This window comes from Squalius cephalus, assembly GCF_949319135.1.
Source record: "Squalius cephalus genome assembly, chromosome: 25".
In the NCBI taxonomy this organism is placed as follows: Eukaryota; Metazoa; Chordata; class Actinopteri; order Cypriniformes; family Leuciscidae; genus Squalius; species Squalius cephalus.
The window spans coordinates 5,788,896-5,812,404 of record NC_137146.1 but is presented as its reverse complement, the minus strand read 5'-3'; the positions used below and the strand labels follow the sequence as shown (position 1 = coordinate 5,812,404).

General features: G+C 36.0%; 2 protein-coding genes across 2 annotated transcripts in view; one reads left to right on the top strand and one right to left on the bottom strand.

Annotated features, from left to right (window-relative positions):
- Positions 1-2,405: 2,405 nt before the first annotated feature.
- Positions 2,406-14,500, top strand: rmc1 (regulator of MON1-CCZ1). The gene is made up of 20 exons (XM_079863637.1): positions 2,406-2,612; positions 3,092-3,168; positions 3,558-3,642; positions 3,739-3,795; positions 4,811-4,897; positions 4,988-5,128; positions 6,662-6,765; positions 6,867-6,956; positions 7,064-7,169; positions 8,196-8,304; positions 8,454-8,498; positions 8,582-8,635; positions 8,714-8,842; positions 10,897-11,003; positions 11,095-11,214; positions 11,353-11,430; positions 12,564-12,668; positions 12,767-12,835; positions 13,752-13,977; positions 14,092-14,500. Exons 1-20 carry the CDS (start codon positions 2,418-2,420, stop codon positions 14,169-14,171), a joined length of 2,064 nt encoding a protein of 687 aa, XP_079719763.1. The 5' UTR covers positions 2,406-2,417; the 3' UTR covers positions 14,172-14,500.
- A 229-nt stretch (positions 14,501-14,729) lies between these two features.
- LOC307153547 (epidermal growth factor receptor) overlaps positions 14,730-23,509 on the bottom strand; it is a 28,194-nt gene continuing 19,414 nt past the window's right edge. Inside the window, exons 15-27 of the mRNA XM_079863067.1 lie at positions 23,085-23,242; positions 22,700-22,738; positions 22,347-22,488; positions 22,147-22,269; positions 21,848-21,946; positions 21,580-21,765; positions 20,485-20,640; positions 20,273-20,348; positions 19,606-19,752; positions 19,105-19,202; positions 18,007-18,174; positions 17,825-17,894; positions 14,730-17,304 (exon numbers count right to left, since the gene is read on the bottom strand). Of these exons, the coding sequence (XP_079719193.1) occupies positions 17,006-17,304; positions 17,825-17,894; positions 18,007-18,174; positions 19,105-19,202; positions 19,606-19,752; positions 20,273-20,348; positions 20,485-20,640; positions 21,580-21,765; positions 21,848-21,946; positions 22,147-22,269; positions 22,347-22,488; positions 22,700-22,738; positions 23,085-23,242 (1,761 nt within the window). The 3' untranslated portion in view covers positions 14,730-17,005. The remainder of the gene's footprint in view (positions 17,305-17,824; positions 17,895-18,006; positions 18,175-19,104; positions 19,203-19,605; positions 19,753-20,272; positions 20,349-20,484; positions 20,641-21,579; positions 21,766-21,847; positions 21,947-22,146; positions 22,270-22,346; positions 22,489-22,699; positions 22,739-23,084; positions 23,243-23,509) is intronic.

Below are 23,509 nucleotides of genomic sequence, written 5' to 3'. Positions count from 1 at the left end.
TTATTAGAATTATTCACACTAAGAAACAAACGATTCTTTTAAGAATTGATCACTGAAAGATTCTTTGGGACACCAAAAATATTTCTTTATGGCATTTTTTAAGTGTTCAATAATGTTTCTGTACAGGTTCTGAGTTTATCAATGTTAACAACTATACTATTCTCTCATCTATGGATCAGAAGGGGTTGCTAAACGTAGAATTGGCTGTTAAGATGACTAGTTTGGAGAGGGAGACTCGGCTGTATCTGGTAGACTTATGCAGCAAATAAGTAAGTAAGCCATCCATAGTCTCTCGAAGAACCCTTTTCTCCTCTTGCCATTTGTATGTTTCTCTAAAGTGAGGAAAGAGAAAAAGAAAATTGAACAAAAATAACGTGCATTATTCTGTCAGATGCATATTTGTATTATTTTAAATTCACCCAAAGATGGCTCTTCATCTTTGACATTATCCCCTCTACTGACAACCAATTTGGCTTTAAACCTAAACATGGCACAGATATGGCCATATATTCCTTAAAGGAAATTGTTAATACGTATAGAGATAAGAATTCCTCAGTTTTAATGAGTTTTATTGATGCCTCAAAAGCTTTTGACCGAGTCAATCACTACAAGTTATTTGACAAAATGTGTAAGAGAGGTGTATCTAAATGTATTGTGAGAATTCTGTCCTACTGGTATGCCAACCAGTCTATGTTTATAAAATGGGGCCACTGTGTTTCTGCCCCTTTTGGGGTCAGGAACGGGGTCAGACAAGGTGGAATCCTCTCCCCTATTCTTTTTAACATGTATGTTGATGAGCTCTCTGTCTGCCTGAATTCGTGTAACACTGGGTGTATGATAGGCAACACTTTAGTGAATCATATTATGTATGCAGATGACCTTGTGGTCTTCAGTCCTAGCAGTGCTGGTCTTCAACAGCTTCTTAATGTTTGCTCTGACTATGGAATTGTTCATGACATGAAATTTAATACAGACAAAAGTGCAGTGATGATTTGCAGAACAAAGGAGGATAAATGTCTAATGTTTCCTCCTTTTAAATTGGCAGGTAATACCTTGAGAGTTTTGAGCAAATACAAGTATCTTGGGCATCTCATTACAGACCAGTTGAAGGATGACCTTGACGTTTACAGGCAATGGCGTTCTTTATATGCTCAGGCGAATAGTTTGGCTCGCAAGTTTGGTGGGTGCACAGATAGAGTGAAAGTTGCTTTGTTCAGAGCATACTGCACTCCTCTCCACAATGCACACTTGTGGTCTAGTTTTAGCAAAGCTAGCTTGCATGTCGGCTGAATAACTCAGAGAATTACATAATTATGGCATTGACCAGCATCAAGTTTAGCACTACACGGTATAAGTCCAAGTTATGGAAGCATTGGTATAGTTGTCTCCTCTGAAGTTTTTTATTGTATTGTGTGTACTGTCTTGTTTTTTATTTGGACCTGTGAGTCTGTAATAAAGTTTATTATTATTATTATTCAGTAACAGGCACTTCATTTGGCAAAGTGTAGGCCTACATACACTCTGGGAAGCCGTTCGATTGGATAAGTTCTCATTACCCCATATACAGTATCTTGTCTGTAAATATTGATAATTTCCAGAGAGCTTGTTCTATTAGCCTGCTTGCCTTCTTTCTCATCTATGTCCTCAGAGAGGAACGAAGATGTTTTGGATATGTTGTCCGGTGTAGAGCTGATAGAGATGGACTGGAAACCTGCGGAATGATGATTATTATGATAGATGAGGAACGATGGATCCACACACACACACTGTATAGCCTTAGCCCATGCAAATAAGTCAAGTATATAGCCTACTTTACAGTAGCCTATATACAATTTTCTGGGTGTTGTGGGACTCCATTATCACAGTGGGCCTTGGTCAATGTTGTGTAGGCTATCACAGTCTCGAATTGAATCTCAATCTCACCTGCTGAGATGTTGTCCTCTAGAGAAACCTTCATGCTACCCTGAGCAAGTGGGCTCAGTGATTTCGTCTTATTGACCGTTTTACCTATACTGTCCATTAGGGTGTTATTATGTCTGGCGTAAAGCTGTCAAATATGAACACTCGCTTTCTCTCTCACTAATATGAAACTAGATTGACACTCGGATCTCTTTCACTCGGGTAATTAGATTATCTGATCAACTGTGAGCTTTAAAATAATTAAACTATTAAAGTCGGTGCTGTCGTGTGATAAGTCCATGAAACGAAGAGCAGAGTGTATTTTTTAAAAGTTGAGCCGTTTGCTTAGCCTACATAAAAAGATATCAAATAAATATGGTTGTACTGTATGATAAAACGCCAAATAGGATTACGGCTCTGACAAATACATGAAACTTTGAAATAAAAAAATAAAATAAAGCGTGTTATACTGTCTTATAAGTTTTACATATGACGTCACGTGGCCGCTTGCTCGTCACATGACTGCCTCACGCTTGACGGACGCGGAAGTGGAAACACTAGCTAAAGTAAAAACACAACGCTGCGGATTAATAAAGGACTCTTTATTAAACGATATGAGTGACGAATATTATCTAGAGCTCAGTGAAAACCCCGTGCAGTTTGAGAACGCGTCGAGCGTCAACAATGTGTTTTTTGACGAGGCGAATAAACAGGTGAGAACACGTTTAATAATTTGAAGTGTAATAATTACATGACAATATAAAGAGAAATCAATCAATGCTGTGTCGATAGGCAGCTTTCCTATGCAGTGTTCATCATATTCAGTGCACCCTAATGCATAACTGGATTAGACTTTTTAGTTTACGAATATACTAATATTTAGATTAATGTTAACTCTTTCACTGTAACTGTATTATGTGCAATAACTTTGTCATGTATGGTAGTCATCAGGTTTATTGTTTTATAAGTTGATAATATCATAGTCTTTTGCATATACTTTGGTATTTGATATAATTATATTCATGTATAAAAGTATTTACAATTTGCTTCAATTAATATCATGGTACTTCCATTGAACACATTTACAACACATTTTGGTATAAGGGTAAATGGTCACATAAGTGTATGTTAGTTATCTGTCATGATGAGTTATGCTTTATGAGTATAATAGTGCATGTTTGATGTGATGTAGGTGTTTGCTGTACGGTCTGGTGGGGCCACAGGTGTTGTGGTTAAGGGACCAGATGACAAGAGCTCAGTGGCTTTCAGGTAAGTCAACTAGACTCTTCATTTTTTCTATATTCTCATTTGCATGATTTTACTTTTTTTTTTTTTTTACTATTATTAAGTAGAGTAATTGTTAATATTTGAATTAGCTGTTATTTTTATTTAGTTTAATTTTAATGTTACTTAAATTTGTATTATTTCTATATAGCTTTAATACATTTTTATTTCAGTTTTAATAATTTAATGCTTAAACTGAAATTTATTCCAGTTAGTTGTCAAAGCAACATTTCTAATTTTCATTTAAGTTGTCCTCTAATATTTATATTTTATTTTATATCAGCTTTATTTTAGTTACTAAAAACTATTTTCAATAGTTTTAGTTAACTATAACAACACTAGAAATGATCCTTAAATTGTGTTTTGTTTGACAGAATGGATGACAAAGGAGAGGTGAAGTGCATCAAATTCTCATTGGGGAACAAAATCTTAGCTGTGCAGCGCACTACAAAATCAGTTGTGAGTATCATTCATTGGTGGTTACTGTTGCAATAAATGCATCTATTGTCTGCAGGTTCCCTTTAACAGAATTTCTTTCTTTCCTTTTTTTTTTAGGATTTCATAAACTTTATTCCTGACTATCCACACTTGGAATTCTCCCATGAGTGCAAGGTATATCCCTAAACAAACAAAGATTGACGTTAACACCTTTCAAGTCAAGTGCTGTTTTCATTTGCTTTCTTTATTTATATATGTATTAGGGCTGTCAAAAGATTAATCGTGATTAATCGCATCCAAAATAAAAGTTTGTTTTTAATAATATATGTGTGTGTACTGTGTATAATTAAATTTGTATATATAAATACACACACATGCATGTATATATTTAAGAAAAATGTGTTATTTATATATAAAAAAATTATATTTATATATAATATAAACTATATAAATATATATACAGTATATGTATGCAAATATTTCTTAAATATATACATGCATGTGTGTGTATTTATATATACAAAATAATTATACACAGTACACACACATATATTATGTAAAAACAAACTTTTATTTTGGATGCGATTAATCGCGATTAATCTTTTGACAGCCCTAATATGTATTTATTTATGTATATACAGTACCGTTCAAAAGTTTGGGATCATTGTTTTTGTTTTTTTTAAAGAAATTAATACTTTTATTCAGCAAGGATGCATTAAATTGATCAAAAGTGACATTTTTAATGTTACAAAATATTTCTATTTAAAAAAATACTGTCCTTTTGAACGTTCTATTCATCAAAGAATCCTGAAAAAATCATATTAAGCAGCACATTGTTTTAAACGTTGATAGTAATATGAAATGTTTCTTGAGCTCCAAATCAGCATATTAGAATGATTTCTGAAGGATCAGAATTCAGCTTGGCATCACGGCAATAAATTACATTTTAAAAGCTATAAAAACATTTTTTTTAATAAGTGTAATAATTATTTTATTATTAAATAATTTGATTTAATAATGTTAAATTGTTCAAATATTTCACAAAATAACTGTTTTTACTGTTGTTTTGATCAAATAAATGCAGCCTTGGTAAAACTTCTTTCAAAAACATTTAAAAATCTAACCGGCACCGACCAGACATTTTGAATACATAATACATATTTTTGCTATTTTCATTTACCATCCTCAGACAAAGAATGCCAGTATTCTCGGGTTTTGTTGGACCAACTGGAATGAGATTGTATTCGTCACTGACCAGGGAATAGAATTCTATCAGGTGAGATCTTACATCAAATCAGTAAATTAACTGAAGTCGTTTTTTTAAGCAAAATAAGTCATACAGAATCCCTGTTTGTCCTCTGTTCAGGTGCTGCCTGATAAACGAACCCTGAAGCTCTTAAAGAGCCAGAGCATCAATGTGAACTGGTACATGTATTGCCCAGAGACGGCCGTTCTTCTCCTTTCCACCACCGTACAGGGCAATGTGCTGCAGCCATTTGCTTTCAAGGTGAGTTTGGTCTCTTTTTGTTTATTGTTACTTTCAAGCACGAAGAGTTTTGCATCTGCAGATTTGAACCACTAGAGGGCAACAGTAAAACAGATTGACTTCTCAGTAACTTTAGGGCTTTCACACTTGAAAGAGTTAAAGCTGTAGTCTACGATGTTGAAAATCGGTCGAGAAAGCCTGAGACAGTTGTGAAGTTTTAAAAAACTCATCCCGCCCCTCCACACACACCCCCCTCCCTTCTGTGCTACCTGATCCCTCCCACCGGGAAACGACCTAAACAACGTCACTCAGTCAAGCTGTGATCACCGGTAGTAAACATTGGCGCATCTTGTTCAAATTCCGATCGGCTCGAACAGAAACTGAATATATACTGAAATATATTCAAGCACTTCAAGAAATATAATCACTTTGACCCGTGATAGGCGATGCTAAACGGCTAACATTCCAATGCCGACCGGCAGCATAAGCATGTTGTCAGACTGATAAAAAGCTATTATGTAACACCTCACACCATAAAAGTAAAAAATAAATGCTTACCTGCTCAACAAAAAGTCAGCCGTGTCAGCGTCGTTTTTTTTGGTTTGTTTTTTCTCCATTGCTCAGCTGATGCTACTTTGCTAGCTACCATAGACTGTCAGCTGCTTGCCCGCGAAATTTCATGACGCAGGAGGGGGGCGGGGTGGGGTGCGGTGGGGTGGAGACGCGAGCGTCAAGAGGAGCGGGGGATTGGATGAGAGCAGTTGACCAATGTAAGCTGTCCGGCCGGACAGCTTACATTGGTCAACTTCTCTGCAGCTGTACACCCAATAGAGTGAATGGATTTTTTTCATTCTTTTTTCTCTTCATATTGTTAGGACTGTACTGTAGAACCATAACCAGCATCTAAACGAGGTTATTAATAATGAACAATCTTTGAAATCGTAGACCATAGCTTTAACCCTGGGTCATTCTTTGGGTTATCTTACTTCACGTTTCACTTGTTTGTAATTTACCCTGGGTTATCAATTAATCCTGGATATTCATAAGCTGCTGTTTCACACTATACACTGCTATAGTGTATACTACTATACTATCTTTTATTTGCGGTGTCATTGATTGGATGAACACACCACGCATCCAGTTTATATACAGGCTTTGTGCATCCTCATATTATATATTGCTGACTGTACTCGCATGTTTAGGGCTTTTCGGACTATAAGGGTAATAATAAAATGCCATTTGTTGAGTTTTCTGTCACTATTTGACCTTTTTCCCCTCAAAGGCTGCAACATTATATACAACATCATATACAACAGCGCAAAAATAGTGCTAACCTCACTCCAAAGCACGGTTTCATAATCCTGGGCAAAAAGCAATGCTAATCCTGCTTTTAAATTACAAGTGTGAAATGTTCCTTTACCTGGGGTTAAAAGCAGGGTTTAGAATGGCGATAACCTGGGGTTAAACGCAGTGTGAAAAGCCCCTTTGAGTTTCTGATACTGGATTGTTATATCATAAAACTTGCTTCTCTAATCTTAACATGATTTTCTTTAGAGTGCGACCATGTCAAAGATGTCCAAGTTTGAGATTGAGCTGCCAGCCGTTCCCAAACCAGCCAAGCTCAGCCTCTCTGAACGTGACATCGCAGTGGCCACAATGTGTGTATGAGCACTTGAGCCAACAAATGACATGTTGGATTATGAAATAAAATGCAATAATGAATGAAGCCCAGTAGTCACACTCTTTCTCTCAACTGTAGTTATGATCAGCTGTATGTGATGTACCTGAAGCATCACTCCAGAACCACTAACAGTCCTGGAGCAGAGGTGGTCCTCTATCATCTGCCCAGGTCACAATGAGCTAAACAATATTACTGGCCTTCTTTTTTTCCATGTTCAGATCTGTATTTAAGCATTTTTGTTTTTCTAACCTGTTCCTGCTTTGTTTTAATTGCAGAGAAGGCACCTGTAAGAAGACTCATGTGCTCAAACTAAACACCACGGGCAAGTTTGCACTGAACGTGGTGGATAATCTAGTTGTGGTGCACCATCAGAGCTCACAGGTGAGTTTCACAAGTGCTCAGTCTTTAATCAGATGATATTAAAGTGCCCCATTATGCTTTTTCTGACATTACCTTTCATGGAGGGTGTAATATAGCTGTTTGTGAATGTAAAGGGTCTGCAAAGTTATAAAGATTAAAGTGCAGATAAATGGAGTTATTGTCTCCCAAAAGAAAGAACTGATTCTGAACTGCTTGAAACGAGTCGTCGGTAATTCTAGTCTTACTTACTGTATGAACCAATGCAGGTTTGTAACAAATTTGCATAATGTCTGCATATAGTCTTCATTGCCTGCCTGTGAACAATGTCCACTTTGACCCTCAAACACTGTAGTTGTAGCTGAGACTAGAAGAGTTTAGTTCGTGTTTTCGACATGTCAAGAAGACATCGTATTCAGCGCTTTGAAAGCAAATCCACTTTGAATGCACTTCCAAAGGATGAGGACTCGGGCTTAAATTGAAACTGTAAAACCGACGCCATCTTTACTTGTATCACTGTGTATCAAGTGCTGAGGAAGATCCAGAGCTGAAATTCAGAAATGCTAATAGGCGTTTAGATAACGAAACACGCTATAAGCGGTCGACCAATCACAACAGACTGTGCCATCTGACCAATCAGAGCAGAGTAGGCTCATGGAAAGGAGGGGTTTAAAGGGACCGAATTCAGACACTGTGAGAAAGCAGGTAATGCTGCAGTGTATATTATGAGAAAATTGAAGTGTTTTTACCTTGGATGCATGTGAACCTATTGTAGGAGTCTCCAAAACAAAATTAGGAACCTTTAAAATAACATAATAGGGGCACTTTAATCCATTTAAACTGTACATAATGAACTTGTCACTAGCAGTGTGCTTTGCTGTGCTAATCCTCTGGTATTCAACCAATATCTGCCAAGATGGTAATGATGTATTGTGTTTACCTAATAAATATGTAAAAGTACTGCATAACCTTATTAGCAAACCTGCATAAAATAAAGAACTGATCTGTTCTGTACCTTGTTTGTCATGCTTGTGTCTTTCTGCATTTCAGACTTCACTCATTTATGATATAAAACTCAGGGAATTAGATGGTAATGTAAATGTGCATCAGCCTGTGCTTCCTGCGCGATCCATCAACCCCTTCAAGATCCCTCTCACAGGTGAGGAGAGTTTCAGCAAGACACTTAATTCATTTTCAAAGCGACACCTCACTTTCAGTGATTAACGATATCACTATTCCAAGCTTTACCTATTTGGTTTCTTCTCTGAAAGTGTAAAGAAGGTAATTTCTCTTTCCACACCCTTACAGGACCTGCGGCCGCTCCAAGTCAGGCCCCTGTGCCCTGCGAACTTTGTATCCTTGCGGACGAACTGTAAACTGAAACTGAAATGCACAATACAATATTTACCTTCTCAAATTTTTCCTTAACATTCAAGATTCATCTTCCTGGAGTGTTTTTCAACCAGATATCATCATCAGTGCTAGCGAAGGTACTTTACTAAACAATGCACAAATCAAATCAAAACTATGTTGTGATTGAGAGTAATGATATGTTCTCTGTGCGTCAGGATATCTGTGGTACCTCCAGGTGAAGCTCCAGCCCACGCTGAATCTCCTGCAGGATAAAGGCAAACTTATGGACTTCCTGTTGCGGAGGCGAGACTGCAAAATGGTCATCTTGTCTGTGTGCTCACAAAGTAAGCATTAGACCACTGTAGTAAAAATACCTTATAATTTTAAAGTGCCCTTATTATGCTGTTTTAAAGGTTCCTAATTTTGTTTTGGAGGTCTCCTAATAGGAATAATTATTTTCTCATAATATACATTGCAGCATCACCTCTTTTCTCAGTGTCTGAAACGGTTCGATAAAGGATTCAGTCTCTCTAAACGCTTCCTTTCCACGAGCCTACTCTGCTCTGATTGGTTTACTCTGCTCTGATTGGTCAGATGGCACAGTCTGTTGTGATTGGTCTACTCTTTTCTGATTGGTTTACTCTGCTCTGATTGGTCAGAAAGCCCAGTCTGTTGTGATTGGTCGACCGCTTATAGTACGTGTCAGAAACTAAATGCCCATTCCTATATCTGAAATTCAGCTCTGGATCTTCCTCAGCACTTGATACACAGTGATAAGAACATGGTGTTGGTTTTACCATAAGTCTCATTCTTTGGAAGTGCAGCAAAGTGGATTTCACAGAGCAGAAAACAGCGTCTTCTCAACATGGTGACAACACAAACCAAACTCTTCCAGGCCTCAACTAAAACTACAGTGTGAGGGCGTGTCTTTGTTCACAGGCAGCCAATGAAAAACATCAGCTGGCATTATGCAAATTTGCTACAAACCTAAGTTGGTTTCGCGACAGGGCAGGCCCAGTGACAGTATATGTTAGATAATATTTAAAGGGGTGGTTGATTATGATTTCACTTTTCTAACTTTAGTGTGTAATTTTCTTTAGTTAGTGTGTAATGTTGCTGTTTGAGCATAAACAACATCTGCAAAGTTACGACGCTCAAAGTTCAAAGCAAAGGGAGATATTTTCTTTTAAAGAAATTGCTTTTTAAGGACTAAAACATACGGCTGGTAGAGACTACACGACATTCCTCCCGGGTTAGTGACATCACCAACCCTAAAATTTACATAAACCCCGCCCCCGGAACACGATTTATAGATTATCAAGACAGAATATGCTAATCAATGACTAGAAGATAACTACACATAAGCTACATAAAATCAGAGATGTTGTCTACATGTTGTCACTTCTTCTTGAGTCTCTCCATCATTAGGCGCGTTTCCATTAAAGATTTACGCAAAACTTTTGCGAATTTTTATTATTTTTTTCCTAAATATCGACAAAAAACTTTTGCAAAATGATGGTGTTTCCATTAACCGATGTTATGCGACTAAAACGTCATTTTTTCCTCTCGCGATAAGTCATGGCAACGGGCGTTGGTAAGTTTATGTATATATCACAGCCACGTACCGCACTAGACGTTATTATTATTATTAATGGAAGGAAACGTAGGCGTGTTATCCAAGCATTAATGGCAAGGAAAGACCCTTAAACTGTGAGCGGCACATATGAGGAGTTTTTGGGTGTTTCTCCCTCATTTCTGCTCCGAGGTCTTGATTGTGGCATTTCTTTGAGGTATTTCTGTCATTCTTTCTTCTCAAGAACTGTCTCGTATTCTGTCCAAACACACCGCGCCTTCTAAGTCAGGTGACCTGTAAATGCGCAAAAACTGTTTCCATTGCTGTTTTGCGAAATATTCCTTTTTCGAATTGCCTGAAAAACCACCTCATGCGAGCGCTAAAACTTTTTTGCGATAAATGGGAGTTTTTGCGAAATTGACGTGTTTCCATTGAGCGTATTTTCAATTCGCAATTTCAATTTGCGCAATTTGAAGGGCAATGGAAACGCGGCTATTGTCTGACTCCGGTTTGAACATAAAAGGCTAAAAGGTTTTGAAATTTTCACTGCATGTCTGTGTGAGGTAAAAGGACACAAGCTGTTGAAGCTCCGCCCTCTGTGCGGGAAGCAGCAGCTCATTTGCATTTAAAGGGACAAACACAAAAACGGTGTGTTTTTGCTCACCCTCAAAAAGTGACAATTTTAACATGCTATATAAAAATATCTGTGGGGTATTTTGAGCTAAAACTTCACATACACACTCTGGGGACATCAGAGATTTATTTTACATCTTGTGAAAAGGAGATTATACCACCTGTTTAATAAATGCTTGTCTTGGTCTTCAGTGCTTATAGGTGGCGATAAAGGGAACCTTTCTGTGGTGGCTACAGTGTTTGATAAACTCAACCAAGTGTACAAAGAATACCTGGACGCAGAGCAAGCGTACACTGCGGTCAGTATATTCCATGTATGTACGTGTGACTGTGGTGTTCATAGAAAATGTTATTTTTGTAAAAATGGCCTGTTTTTTTCTCTCTCCTCAGGCTATGGAGTCAGGGCCCAGCCGCTCCAGCACTACTTATAAAAGGCCCGTCCGGACACAGGCAGTGATAGACCAGTCAGACATGTACACACACGTGCTGTCGGACTTCACCGAGAAGAAGGTAAACGAGGATTGTATTACGTTTCAGAAGGCAATTGTGCACTTTTTCTTTAGTTCTATAGGTCTCAAAAATCTCAGTCTAAAGGAAAGCTAATGTTGTGATAATGTTCTAATGCTCTAAATTGTCTTCTTTGAACAGGATGTGAAGCATAAATTCATCATCGCCGTTCTCATGGAGTACATTCGCTCCCTTAACCAGTGTCAAATCCCCGTTCAGGTATAAACAACACAATGAGGTCTTTAGGAAATCACTTTTTTACCTAGAAACATCTCATACCTATGAACCAATTCAGAGTACAAGCTATAAATCTTGAATGGATCTGTTACATGTAAACATTGCTAAACATTAATCGTAGCTAGTAGTTTCATACAGTATGTTGGTATGTCACTCGGAACCATTCATTTCATTTATAAGCTCTGGTATAACTAAGTTGTATCTCCGGTTCACCTTAAACTGACCCTCAGGTGTTTGTTGGATGTTTTGCTAGGCGTTGCAGTTGCTTAGACACATTCAGCCTTGAGCTTCTTCAGTAACTGATAATAATCTTTGCTGTGGCTTCCAGCGTTATGCTTAACCCTTCAACATCTTTTATATTGGGGGCGTTCCATAAATAAACTATGCCTTTGAACATAATATGAATGACTATTACTGTCATTTGGAGAAACTTGGAGACCGCAGGTTCAGCCCCATTGGAACAAATTGGGTTTCGGTGCAATAATTGAACATAGCTTAAGGCTTTAAACTTTTTTTTATGAGCATTTTAGACTTTATTTGTAGGACAGTGGAGGGAGCAAAAAAGTTGTGGGAGAGAGAGGCTTTACTATTACTAACAGTTTTTGTTTATTAAAATAAAGCTAAAATAAAATATAAGTATTAGATGAAAAAACTTAAGTATCAACTAAATAAAACAAGTTTAAGTACTAAAATTACTAAAAATAAAATAAATAAAAAGCTAAATAGAAATTTAACTTAAAAATGACAAAAGCACATTATTAAAAGTTAACTTCAAATTTTAAGTGATAATGTAAAAATAAAAGCTAATTAAAAAAAAAGAAATACTAGTAGTATATAAATAATACTCAAATAAACACTGTTCACTTAATGCATTACATGTGAACAATTTTTGTTCAAAATAATATAGTATAATAAGGCTTAGAATTCATATATAAACATTTTTCAAAGCTTTTAAAATTACTAAGCTTGATTTCTTTTTATCTATTTGGGTTTGATATGTTTGGATATGGTGAAATTTGCGTTATTTAGTAAAAAATTGCCTAGTTGTCACAGCAAGTTTTGAGTGTGTTGTGTGTGTAACATACAGTGACTCTTTCTTTATCTTTCGTTTCCAGCACTATTTGTATGAGCTGGTTATCAAAACTCTGGTCCATCACAATCTTTTCTACATGCTGCACCAGTTTCTCCAGTATCACGTCCTGAGCGACTCCAAACCACTGGTGAGGTTTCCACGTTCCAAACTCAGTGTCTTAAATTAGTGTTCTTAAATATGCTTCAATAATGGCTTCTTATTGGCTCATGTTTTCTGCTTTTCTAGGCCTGTCTGCTGCTGTCTCTGGAGAGCACGTATCCTCCTGCTCACCAGCTTTCTCTGGACATGCTCAAGGTACAGAAACCGCTTTTTACTCGCATGCATGTTCAGTTTAGATGATTTAAAGTGTAAGTTCTGTTTCATTCTTACTGACCGCCAGAGGCAGTGTAAACACTATGGATAATCGCTGCGCCAGCTAAGATAGGTCGAGTAAATATACCAACAATTAGCGTTTCTTTTAGTTTTCCCCCCTCTGTTTGGCCTAAAACACTGTTCGCGGTCATCCAGTTTGAAATAGAGACTACAAACTTGGAGGTTTTCCAGATTTCCGTCACAGTGTTCTCTCCATATTTATGATTCTTTGCAGTCTTTAGCCACTGCCTACAATGCGCTGGATCCTACGGAGCGCCTAAAAGGACATGGTGAAGAAAAAAAAAAAATGAGATGGGAGGAAAATGTACTTAGCAGTGCTTTAGTGTTCTCTTGCAAATGTTCCCACAAGAAACTTTGCATTCGCTCGCAAAATGTTGCGTTCCCCCGAGAGAGTTTGGGAGAGTTTTACAGAGTTTAGAGAGTTGACATTATTTTTACTCCATCTCATATTCTTTTCCACCAGCATGTCCCTTTAGGGGCTCTGTAGGATCCTTCACTGGAAACCAAAAGTAACTCACTCCCACTAAACGTTTGCTAAGAGTATTTCCTACTAAAGCAAGGCGGTATTAGAGCATCATAGCAGACTGGTGAGCGTGGCCTCAGACGGCAACACACCCAGTGCATTATGGGTGTTGAAGTTTTCCTATCTATTTGGCAAAAGGCAAAACAGCCCGTTTTCTCTGTTTTCTGTGTCAGGTAGCACTGATTTCAGTTTTGTTCCACCTTTCTACTTGCATAGACAGCCAAGTTTTATTGAAAGCCCATTTTGCCAGCGGTGAATCAAGCTTCATTTTGGCTTTCTGTGAGTGATTGACGTGTGTTTTTGTGTGTATCACAGAGGCTGTCCACCGCTAATGATGAGATTGTGGAAGTTCTTCTGTCCAAGCAGCAGGTTTTAGCCGCTCTGCGCTTCATCCGAAGCGTTGGTGGCCACGACAACGTCTCCGCTCGGAAGTTTCTGGACGCTGCACGGCAAACAAACAACACAATGTTGTTCTACACCATCTTCCGCTTCTTCGAGCAGAGGAATATGCGATTACGTGGTAATCCTGGTTTTAACCAAGGTAGGTGGTTTTGATGAATGATTGATGCGTGCTCACGAAATGGGGCTAAACTTGATGAGAGCAGAAATATCAGCACATGATTGGAATTCATTTGACATCATCTTCCTGTTCCAGGAGAGCACTGTGAGGAGCACGTTGTCTTCTTTAAGGAAACGTTTGGGGAGAACGCTTTGATGAAACAAGCCACGGCGTGAAGGACCACGGTAACTGCTAAAACGATGGTCTAACCAGAAGGAATTGAGTAGCAAAATGAAAACCATCCGTATGAAGCTCATACAAACACTAGAGCGAGTCTAGTGTTAAAAAGAGACGCTTAACTGTCTTTTCTATGCATGTTTGCCATGAAGTACAGATGGGTTTAGGAGGATAACGCAGTAACATATTGGTTTCAATGGAGAGTTACTAAAATCGCCAAGTTGCAAGATTCAACTTAATGATCTGTATGTGAAGCTTGATCATGTAAATATTTGAAAAAGAAATGTCTAGCTTTTACAGTATATATAATAAATATATGTTAATAGTGACTATTTGTTCATTTTATTTGCTTTGTGAGATTTTACTGGTCAATCGATTGTTTTAGGTTTAACATTTTTGCTATCATTCAACCCTACCACCTACAGATCTTTGGGATTTGTAATTAGTATCTTATCTGCCCTACCTGTGAGTTGCCATAGCATTCTGTCTACACAGATTTCCTCTGGCAATCATATATTAAATAACTGAATTGAGCCCACATCACAAGACTTCATTATCACATTTCAACACAATTTAATTTAACAACACTGAGACGTAACAAAGTGTCCATACAGATTTAAACCACATGTTGATGTTGCTAAATTTCTAAAACGATTGACATTCACAGGTGCATAATGCAGTAGATCTGCACAGATCTCATGAAGATAGAGCTACATGAAGTATGTTTACATACTAAAATGATGCAGATATTTTGTGGGATCTCGCAGTGGATGCAGGTTTGAAGTTGAATTTGCATTAAGACTTTGGTTTTCGATAGTCCACTTTAGACATTCTACTAACTATAAGTAACTTTGCAACTACATGTCAACTTATTCTACTAACCCTAAAAGTCTCCTAGTTGACGTAGTTGCAAAGTTACTTCTAGTTAGTAGTAGAATGTCTAAAGTGGACTATCAAAATAAAGTGTATCAAAAATGTATTCAGCGTTTTCTGAACATTTCCTGCCATTTAAAATGTAGTGGGTGTTTCCAACAAATTGTAAGTAAAGCTTAATTCAATATTGATGGGACCCTGCAGAGTTAAAATATCATAATGGCCTGTTTTTTCCCCTGAAATGTAAAAGTAGATCGTCTGATAAGTGCACACTTGTGAGAATGTGTCTCAGGGGACAGAAAACAAGCAGTCTGATTTGTTAACTCAGCTGTTTAAAGCAGAATGAAAAACATCAAAAAGCCTTTTAGCCCTTTAGCATTTCTTTCAATTAATATTAAGTGTTTTTCTCTAAGGCCCAGGTGTTAAATTATTAAAACCAAATGTAGATGGTCAGTTGAAATATTAATTTGAGAGTCCATTAAGTACAGTCTAGGGTTCAAGGGTCCTTAATTGAGAGGGTAGCATTTATGCATCGTGTCTGAATTTTACTTGTAGACATAATTACATATTTCTTAACTGTTCAAAGCGTATGTTATATTTACAAGCTTTTCTGTTGTTACCCAGACAGTTCTGGTACATCAGAGGGATTTTCACACTGTGCTTGAATATTTTTATTGTTTCAGAAGTCAACATGACGGCCAAATTGATGTTCACACTATTCATTCCTCCCATTATTGTGCATAAATCATTTGTGCAGGTTATTCTAAATAAAAACATGCCTGTTTTTTGTAATCTTTAACCAAAATGTGACCAAATTGGCTCTGCCTCTTAAACAACTTTCCTTTTCAGCCGACATCTGACTAACCTTTTCCTTTCCAGTCATCAAGAGATCCTCCTTTCCAACCTTCTGACTCAATTCTGGTATGTAACGCCCAATTTTTCACAATCAATCAATCAATCAATGACAGTATAATGAGTTTCTGCCACACATCTTTCAGATTTACACTACCATTCAAAAGTTTGGGGTCGGTTAGATTTTTTTTCTCTTCTGCTCACCAAAGGTTGCATTTATCTGATCAAAAATACATTAAAAACAGTAATATTGTGAAATATTATTACAATTTAAAATAACCTTTCTATTTATATATATAAAAAACAATTCCTAATTACTCCAGTCTTCAGTGTCACATTAAATCATTCTAATATGCTGATTAAGAGACATTTTCTTGTTATTATCAATGTTGCTTAATATTGTTGAGGAAACTGATACATTTGCTTAAGATTCTTTAATGAATGTTTAAAAAAACACATTTACAAATCTTTTATAACATCATAAATGTCTTTACTGTCTGATCAATTTGATCAATTTAATGTTTTTAATTATCTTAAAAATAATTTCTTTAAAAACATCGTACTGACCCCACACTTTTGAATGATAGTGTATATCTCAGAAGTAAAATGGGGGTTGCGAGCACCATTTCATGTTGATATTCTTTAATTGACAGCAATTAAAACCGGTCGTGTGCTTTTCACATTCTCAACTTGTCCAATCCATGTTATTTAGCTAGTTTAATGTTAACCCAGCATTTACAAATACTACCCAGGGTTAATTACTAAATCACATTAAAAATGACAACAGTTAAACAATATGAAGTGTTAAAAGCTGATTTGGGTTCAATAAATTAAGTTATGCTACATCAGACGGCAACATTCATCAAAAGCATTAATTACTCACATTCTAGAGAAATACTGAAATGTGCTCTAGCTTGACATTCAACACATTACTCACAGCTTAATGTCTCATACATTCTTCCTTTCGAGAAGAAGTTCATTACGGCAGTCGCCTTCAAGCATTTCCGGACGTCCTTACAGCGACGTGACTCTAGCTGCAATACTAACACATGTTGTGTGTGACTCCTAGAAGTTCAGGCAGTGCAATTCATATTTTCGTCCTGTCTATCTAACGTACGTGAGACTGCATGGATTTGCTAAGTCCCAGGTAGTGCAAGTTCTCGGTTGCAGGAAGGAAAATGACGTCGCTGGTGGAAGAGGGTAGGAAGTTCTGCTGGTAGTCGGGGTTATCCAGACTGGCACACGGGGATCGTGGTAGAGTAGAGCAGGACGTGTTCAGGTACTCCGGACCCTCGGGTTTACAGCCGTACGTGTCTACATATCCGTTTTCTGTCTGTCTACGGGCCGGACCCTCGTAGTTTGGGTTGATCATATTGCTTGATATAGTCACGTCCTGGTTCATGTACTCTGTGGGAAAGAGAAGATGAAATGTGCCGATGAAACAACAATATTAATTGCATATAAAGGCAAAAATAAAATTATGAGATTAGAACTTTAATTGCCTAATATATGGGATGTTGACATAAACAATATTTGGTAAGTTGACATGGAGTGTAACCATCTATACTATAGTATAAGCTACAATTTGTTGTCGGTAACTGACATAAAGTATAAAATATAAAAATTAGGAAATAAATTTGAATTAAACTGAAAATTAGAAATGTTGCCTTGGCATTAACTGAAAAGTTATAGCAAAAAAATTACTAAAACAGATTTTTTTAATTTAAGTTATATATAAATATTAAATGAAAAAATATATTATATTATTTATTATATTATATTATATTAAAAATATAATTAAAAATATTAATGAATACTATTTTATATATATATATATATATATATTTTTTTTATTTTTTTTTAAAGCTTATTAAATAAATATATATATATCATTTTTAAAGCTTATTAAAGTAATTCAACATATTACCTGGCAGCATAAGGTCTTTATGCGTGGGGTCCGTAATGTAGCGTAACATCACACCATTCGTATAGTTGTCCTTAAAACAATACACAAAACATGAATGAATCATCTTGCATCATGTCTAATGAAGGGTAATTGCCTTATATAGAAAATGATGCATAGTCCAGGTGTGAGACAGAGATACTGACGGCTGAATTGTGATACTCAGACACTGGTTGTGTCGACTGGTTGAAGAATCTTTTGTTGGGCAGCAGGTATTCCTCTGCATCTACCACACCATCCATATCCTCTGTGCTGATCCACGACCGGAAGAACTTGGAATCCGTCGGGCTGGGCTGGTATGTGGGATCATCTCCCTGGGTCAAATGGAAAATTAATAGCAACAAAAACTGGTTAATGATCAATCTTCTTATGTGAATTAATTTCTTTCTTCTTATGTGAATACATTTTTAAAATATTTACACTTTTAAAATTCAGTTCAAACTTATTTTAAATATAAAAATACAAATTATTAAGAAAAAATTATAATTGGCAAAAACTGGTAATTGATAAAACTTTGCTTGCTTTGTGAAGTAATTTTTAATATATTTAAACTTTTAAAATTAAGCTCAAAATTGTCAAAAGCATTTTCAAAAATTATAATTATTGAGATAAAACAATAATTGGCAAAAACTGGTTAATGATAAAACTGTTTCTTATGTGAATTTAAAAAAAATATATATTTAAACTTAAAATTCATTTCAAATTTATTTTAAATATAAAAAATATAAATTATTGGAGAAAAAATAAACAATAATTGGCAAACACTTGTTAATAAACCTTTCTTATTTGAATACATTTGAATATATTTAAACTTATAATTAAGTTCAAAATTATAACTAATAGTTTAAATAAATCATCGTAATTATTGAAAAAAAATAATTGTCAAAAATTGGTTAATGATAATACTTTTATGCGAATTCATTATATTTAAACTTTTCAAATTTAGTTTAAAAGTCTCATAAATATTTTAAATCATTTATCATAATTATTGAAAATACAATAATCATAAAGTCAAGAAAATATGTACTGCTGTTTTTTCAGAAACTGTATATTACTGTTCACAATACATTAAATAAAAAGTAGAAAACCTATTAAATAAATTTCATTTTAATATAATTTTCTTGCATTTTTATTTTTTGTACGTTTTATGCCTTTATTTAATTGCAAAAGTAGTCAGTTAAATATGATTTTATTTGTATTTTTCATTCCCAGGAGGAAAGCACAGATCTTTTTATGAAAACTACCTGAACGACAAGGTAGCGAGACGGATCTCGGGCCATTTTTGAAAACTCTGACACAAGTTCGCGGAAGGGAGGTCTGCTCTCAGCGTCAATCATCCAACCTAGATGTAGATAGAAATGTATGTTCTTTCATGTCAACTGACCTTCAAATGCTGTTACATATTATGCAATTATGTTACATACAAATCATGTTCATCTGAAATGTTTATATTCGGGTTAATTTCAATTGTCCACTTTCAACATTACACTAACTATAAGTAACTTTGCAACTACATGTGAAATGACTCTCATTAGAGTATCAGTAGACTGTAAGGGTTAGTAGAATAAGTTAACATGTAGTTGCAAAGTTACTTATAGTTAGTAGAATGTCTAAAGTAGACCATCGAAATAAGCTGTTACCTATATTTGTAATGCCTATGACAGGATTTTTCAATACTTGTATTTATAGCCACATTATAGCTTCCATGTGACATTTTGAATTATGATTGCAACATTAGCACTCACATTTGACCATGATCATATACACGTCTATAGTGCAGATGGATGGCTGCGGTAAACGCTCTCCCTTCTCCAGAATATCTGCAATCTCTCTGGCTGGGATTCCATCGTACGGTTTGGATCCAAATGTCATTAACTCCCAGACAGTGACCCCTGAAGAGGACAGGTAAATATATCAATAAACACTTTACAATATAGTTGAATTTGTTAATGCATTGGATATTAATGTTTTTAACAATGTTTATTAATCTAGGTTAACACTACTTTATAACTATACTATGTTTATTACTAATTCATGTTCATTTATAATACACTAACTACTGAATTGTTCATCTATACAACGTGTATTATGTAGAGAAATGAACATTTACAGCATTTATTAATCTTGTTTAACGTAGTGTAGTTCATGATAGCTAATGCATTAGCTATTTGCAAAAACACCACCGTTTTAGTGGCTATCGGGTAAAAACTGAATTAGCATTAATATTTGAATTGATGAACCCCTGTATGTTGACTTTTGCATTGATTTATACCATTTTGCCCATGATCTACGGAAGCTTGTTTCTGCCACAGAATAAAAAATGATAATTGTGACTTTTTATCTCACAATTCTGACTTGAGAGTAATAATGAATGCAGTTCGTATTGTATAATATGTAGAGATAAGCACATACCGTAACTCCAGACATCACTTTGATGAGTGTAAGTCCAGTGACGAATCGACTCAAGAGCCATCCACTTTATAGGCACCTAAAACATTTAAATTAATACTTTCTTGTAAATATCAACAAATATATACACATGGAAATGCATTTCAGTTTACATGCTTTTTGAATCGGTATTGTTTTCGCGCTGTGAATCAGTGGATTGTTCATGCATGACCTACTTTCCCTCCATCAGCGTGGTATTCCTTCTCGTCTGAACCCAGGAGTCTGGCCAGGCCAAAATCAGTGATCTTCACATGGTTAGGAGTCTTCACCAGCACATTCCTGGCCGCTAAATCACGATGGACCAGGTGACGTTCCTCCAAGTAGGTCATTCCCTGTTGAGAAGGGTCAAAATGTTTTTGAAATTCCAAAGATGTCAATCAATGCTGTGTGCGTCCAATCAGCTGATTCCCAGACACTTTCAGAATCACTAGTTTGCTGTTTTCAAGAGGAAATGCAGGGAATTTATTTATGAGAGTGTTGTGAGCGCAGGACCTTTTAGTTTATTTATTTATACATCATTTTCAACACATAAATATTTATTTATGCACGAGGTTTATGCAAGATTTATACACTATTGTTTGTAATCAAAAGAAATTAACACTTTTATTCAGCAAGGATGCATTAAATGATCAAAAGTGACGGTAAAGACATTTATCATGTAAACAGAGATTTCCATTTCACACAATTGCTGTTCTTTTGAACTTTATACTCACCAAAGAATCCTGAAAAAAGTATCACAGTTTCTACACAATTATTAAGCAGCACAACTGTTTTCAACATTGATAATAATCAGAAATGTTTCTTGAGCAGCAAATCATCATAGTAGAATGATTTCTGAAGGATCATGTGACACTGAAGACTGGAGTAATGATGCTGAAAATTCAGCTTTGCATCACACGAATAATTTATATTTTAAAATATATTCAAATAGTTATTTTAAATTGTTTTACTATATTTTTATACTAAATAAATGCAGTATTGGTGCAGCATAAGAGACAATAATGGTATATGTAACGGTAATGTGCCTAGAATACAAATATATTAATATACAGAGTAAATATATAGAGCAAACAGAATTATGCATCTTGGAATTTTTATTTGGAGTTACTTTCTAGACTTTAAATAACTATTTCACACATGTATATCACACAAATATGTTACTATCCTGGTTAAATTGAATGGTTGTTACATTAACAATTGCAGTGAAATATTTTTGTATATTGAGGGTTAACAGCTGACATACAGAAGGACACACACAACTTTAAACTCACCTTGGCGATCTGCACGCACCAGTTTAACAGAGTTTGCGAGCCGATATTATCCTTATTCTCCCGTACGTAATCCAGTAGGCAGCCGAAAGACATAATCTGGGTTATGAGCTGGACGTTGGACGTGAGGCATATTCCCAACAGACGACACACGTGAGGATGATCCACACCGGCCATCACGTATGCCTCCTGAAACATCAAAACACAAGTTTTAAATGCAAGGTTATTAGGGACGATTGTTAATCATGAGTAAACATGGCATGATACCCACATCCAAGATCTCTTTGTTGGCTTTGGGAGATGCGACCTCTCTCAAAACTTTGATAGCAACAGGAATTTTCACACCCTCACCCTCTGGAATCCACAATCCCTAGGAGGAAAAACATGTAACTTTTTTTAAGTTCTCAACTTCCGTCATTTAAAACAGGAAATTCAGGAGAAAATATAGTGTGTGTGTGAATATGGTCCATTTTGATGTCCTGTTGACTTTAAATGTTTCAGATACACATCTAATACATCAAAGCTTTATTAGGCCTGATAATTTAGTGTGTTTTTTATTCATAAACGTACCTTAAAGACTGTGCCAAATGCTCCAGACCCAAGGACTTTTATTTTCTTCAGTTCTGTTTCCTTTAGGATGCGAAGGAGAGCCTGGTTGGGAGCTTCACCACTGGGAGTCAACGGTTCCACCAACTGCAGAATCATGTAAATATGGTTAGATTGGGGTTTCAGTCAAGTTGTTTAATCTGTTGGACACTTTTGGGGCTTACCTCTCTTTCCTGAAGGAGGCGCCGTAGAGTTCTCTTTCGTCGGATGTGTCGTCGGCGGAAGATGACGAAGATGAAAAGGATGAGGACCATAATCATCAGCATGACTCCGACAATGCCAGCCGCCACTACAGGCATGTGAGAGCTAGAGAGAGCATATCAGATCATTTACCTTCATAAAACACATTTAAAATGAAGTCAGCAAATGAAACCGCATTTGCGACCCATTTTACTTCCATATTTTTGAGTGAAACTCTGATATTCAACAGGTAAAAACTAAATTTTACTTTTACATATTTAGCATTTTATCTAATGACTTATGTAGTCTAGTAACAACAGCCCATAAACTACTGTACCCTTTTGGTTCACAACCTTCCAGTCCTGGTCCACTGCACCTATAATAACATAAACATTTTAAAATTAGTGTGACCCCTTAATTGTATTGTATTTCTGCTTGTTTAAACCAACTGGATTCTGTTAACCATAAACCAAAATATAAATAACAATACAAATCATTTATATTATTTAAATAATAATACATATAATAATATTTTAATTCAATTTACTTTAATAATAATTATATTATACTCAGAATGATGTACTTTGTAATGTAATAAAAATCTCAATGTTTGTGGAGACACTGGAATAATTATAATATACCAGTTGTGTAAAAATAATAATAATAATTGTTACAAAATAACTATAATCATTATTATCCAATAAGGATTAACTTGTTCCTACCCTTGCGTGCAGTTAGGATGGCATGGCTGACACTGTCCGGTTTTGTCTGGGTACGTCCACACAAGTCGGTTATTAAGGCCTAGCACACCTTGAGCACACTGTGCGACGCAGTGCGACCCATCTTTGAAGTGAGCGCATTCAGTGCACTGATCGGCTCCCTAGAAAGAGAGAAACAGAAAACCACATTCACATTGCAACCCTTTCATAGGTCTGACCTCTTATCATTGTTAGTTTACACACAGATTTGGTCATTTTCTGAGGAAAATGTGAGTGATGATTGTCCTAGTCTTGATGATAGATTTTTTTGCCAGGCTGAAATTGCAAGTTTGACTTATCAGAAAAGTAATAGCACACCTCCCCTCAACAAGCCGTGTGATTTTTAGGTGTCACTCACTGATTATTTACACCATCAAGTTAGGTTAAGG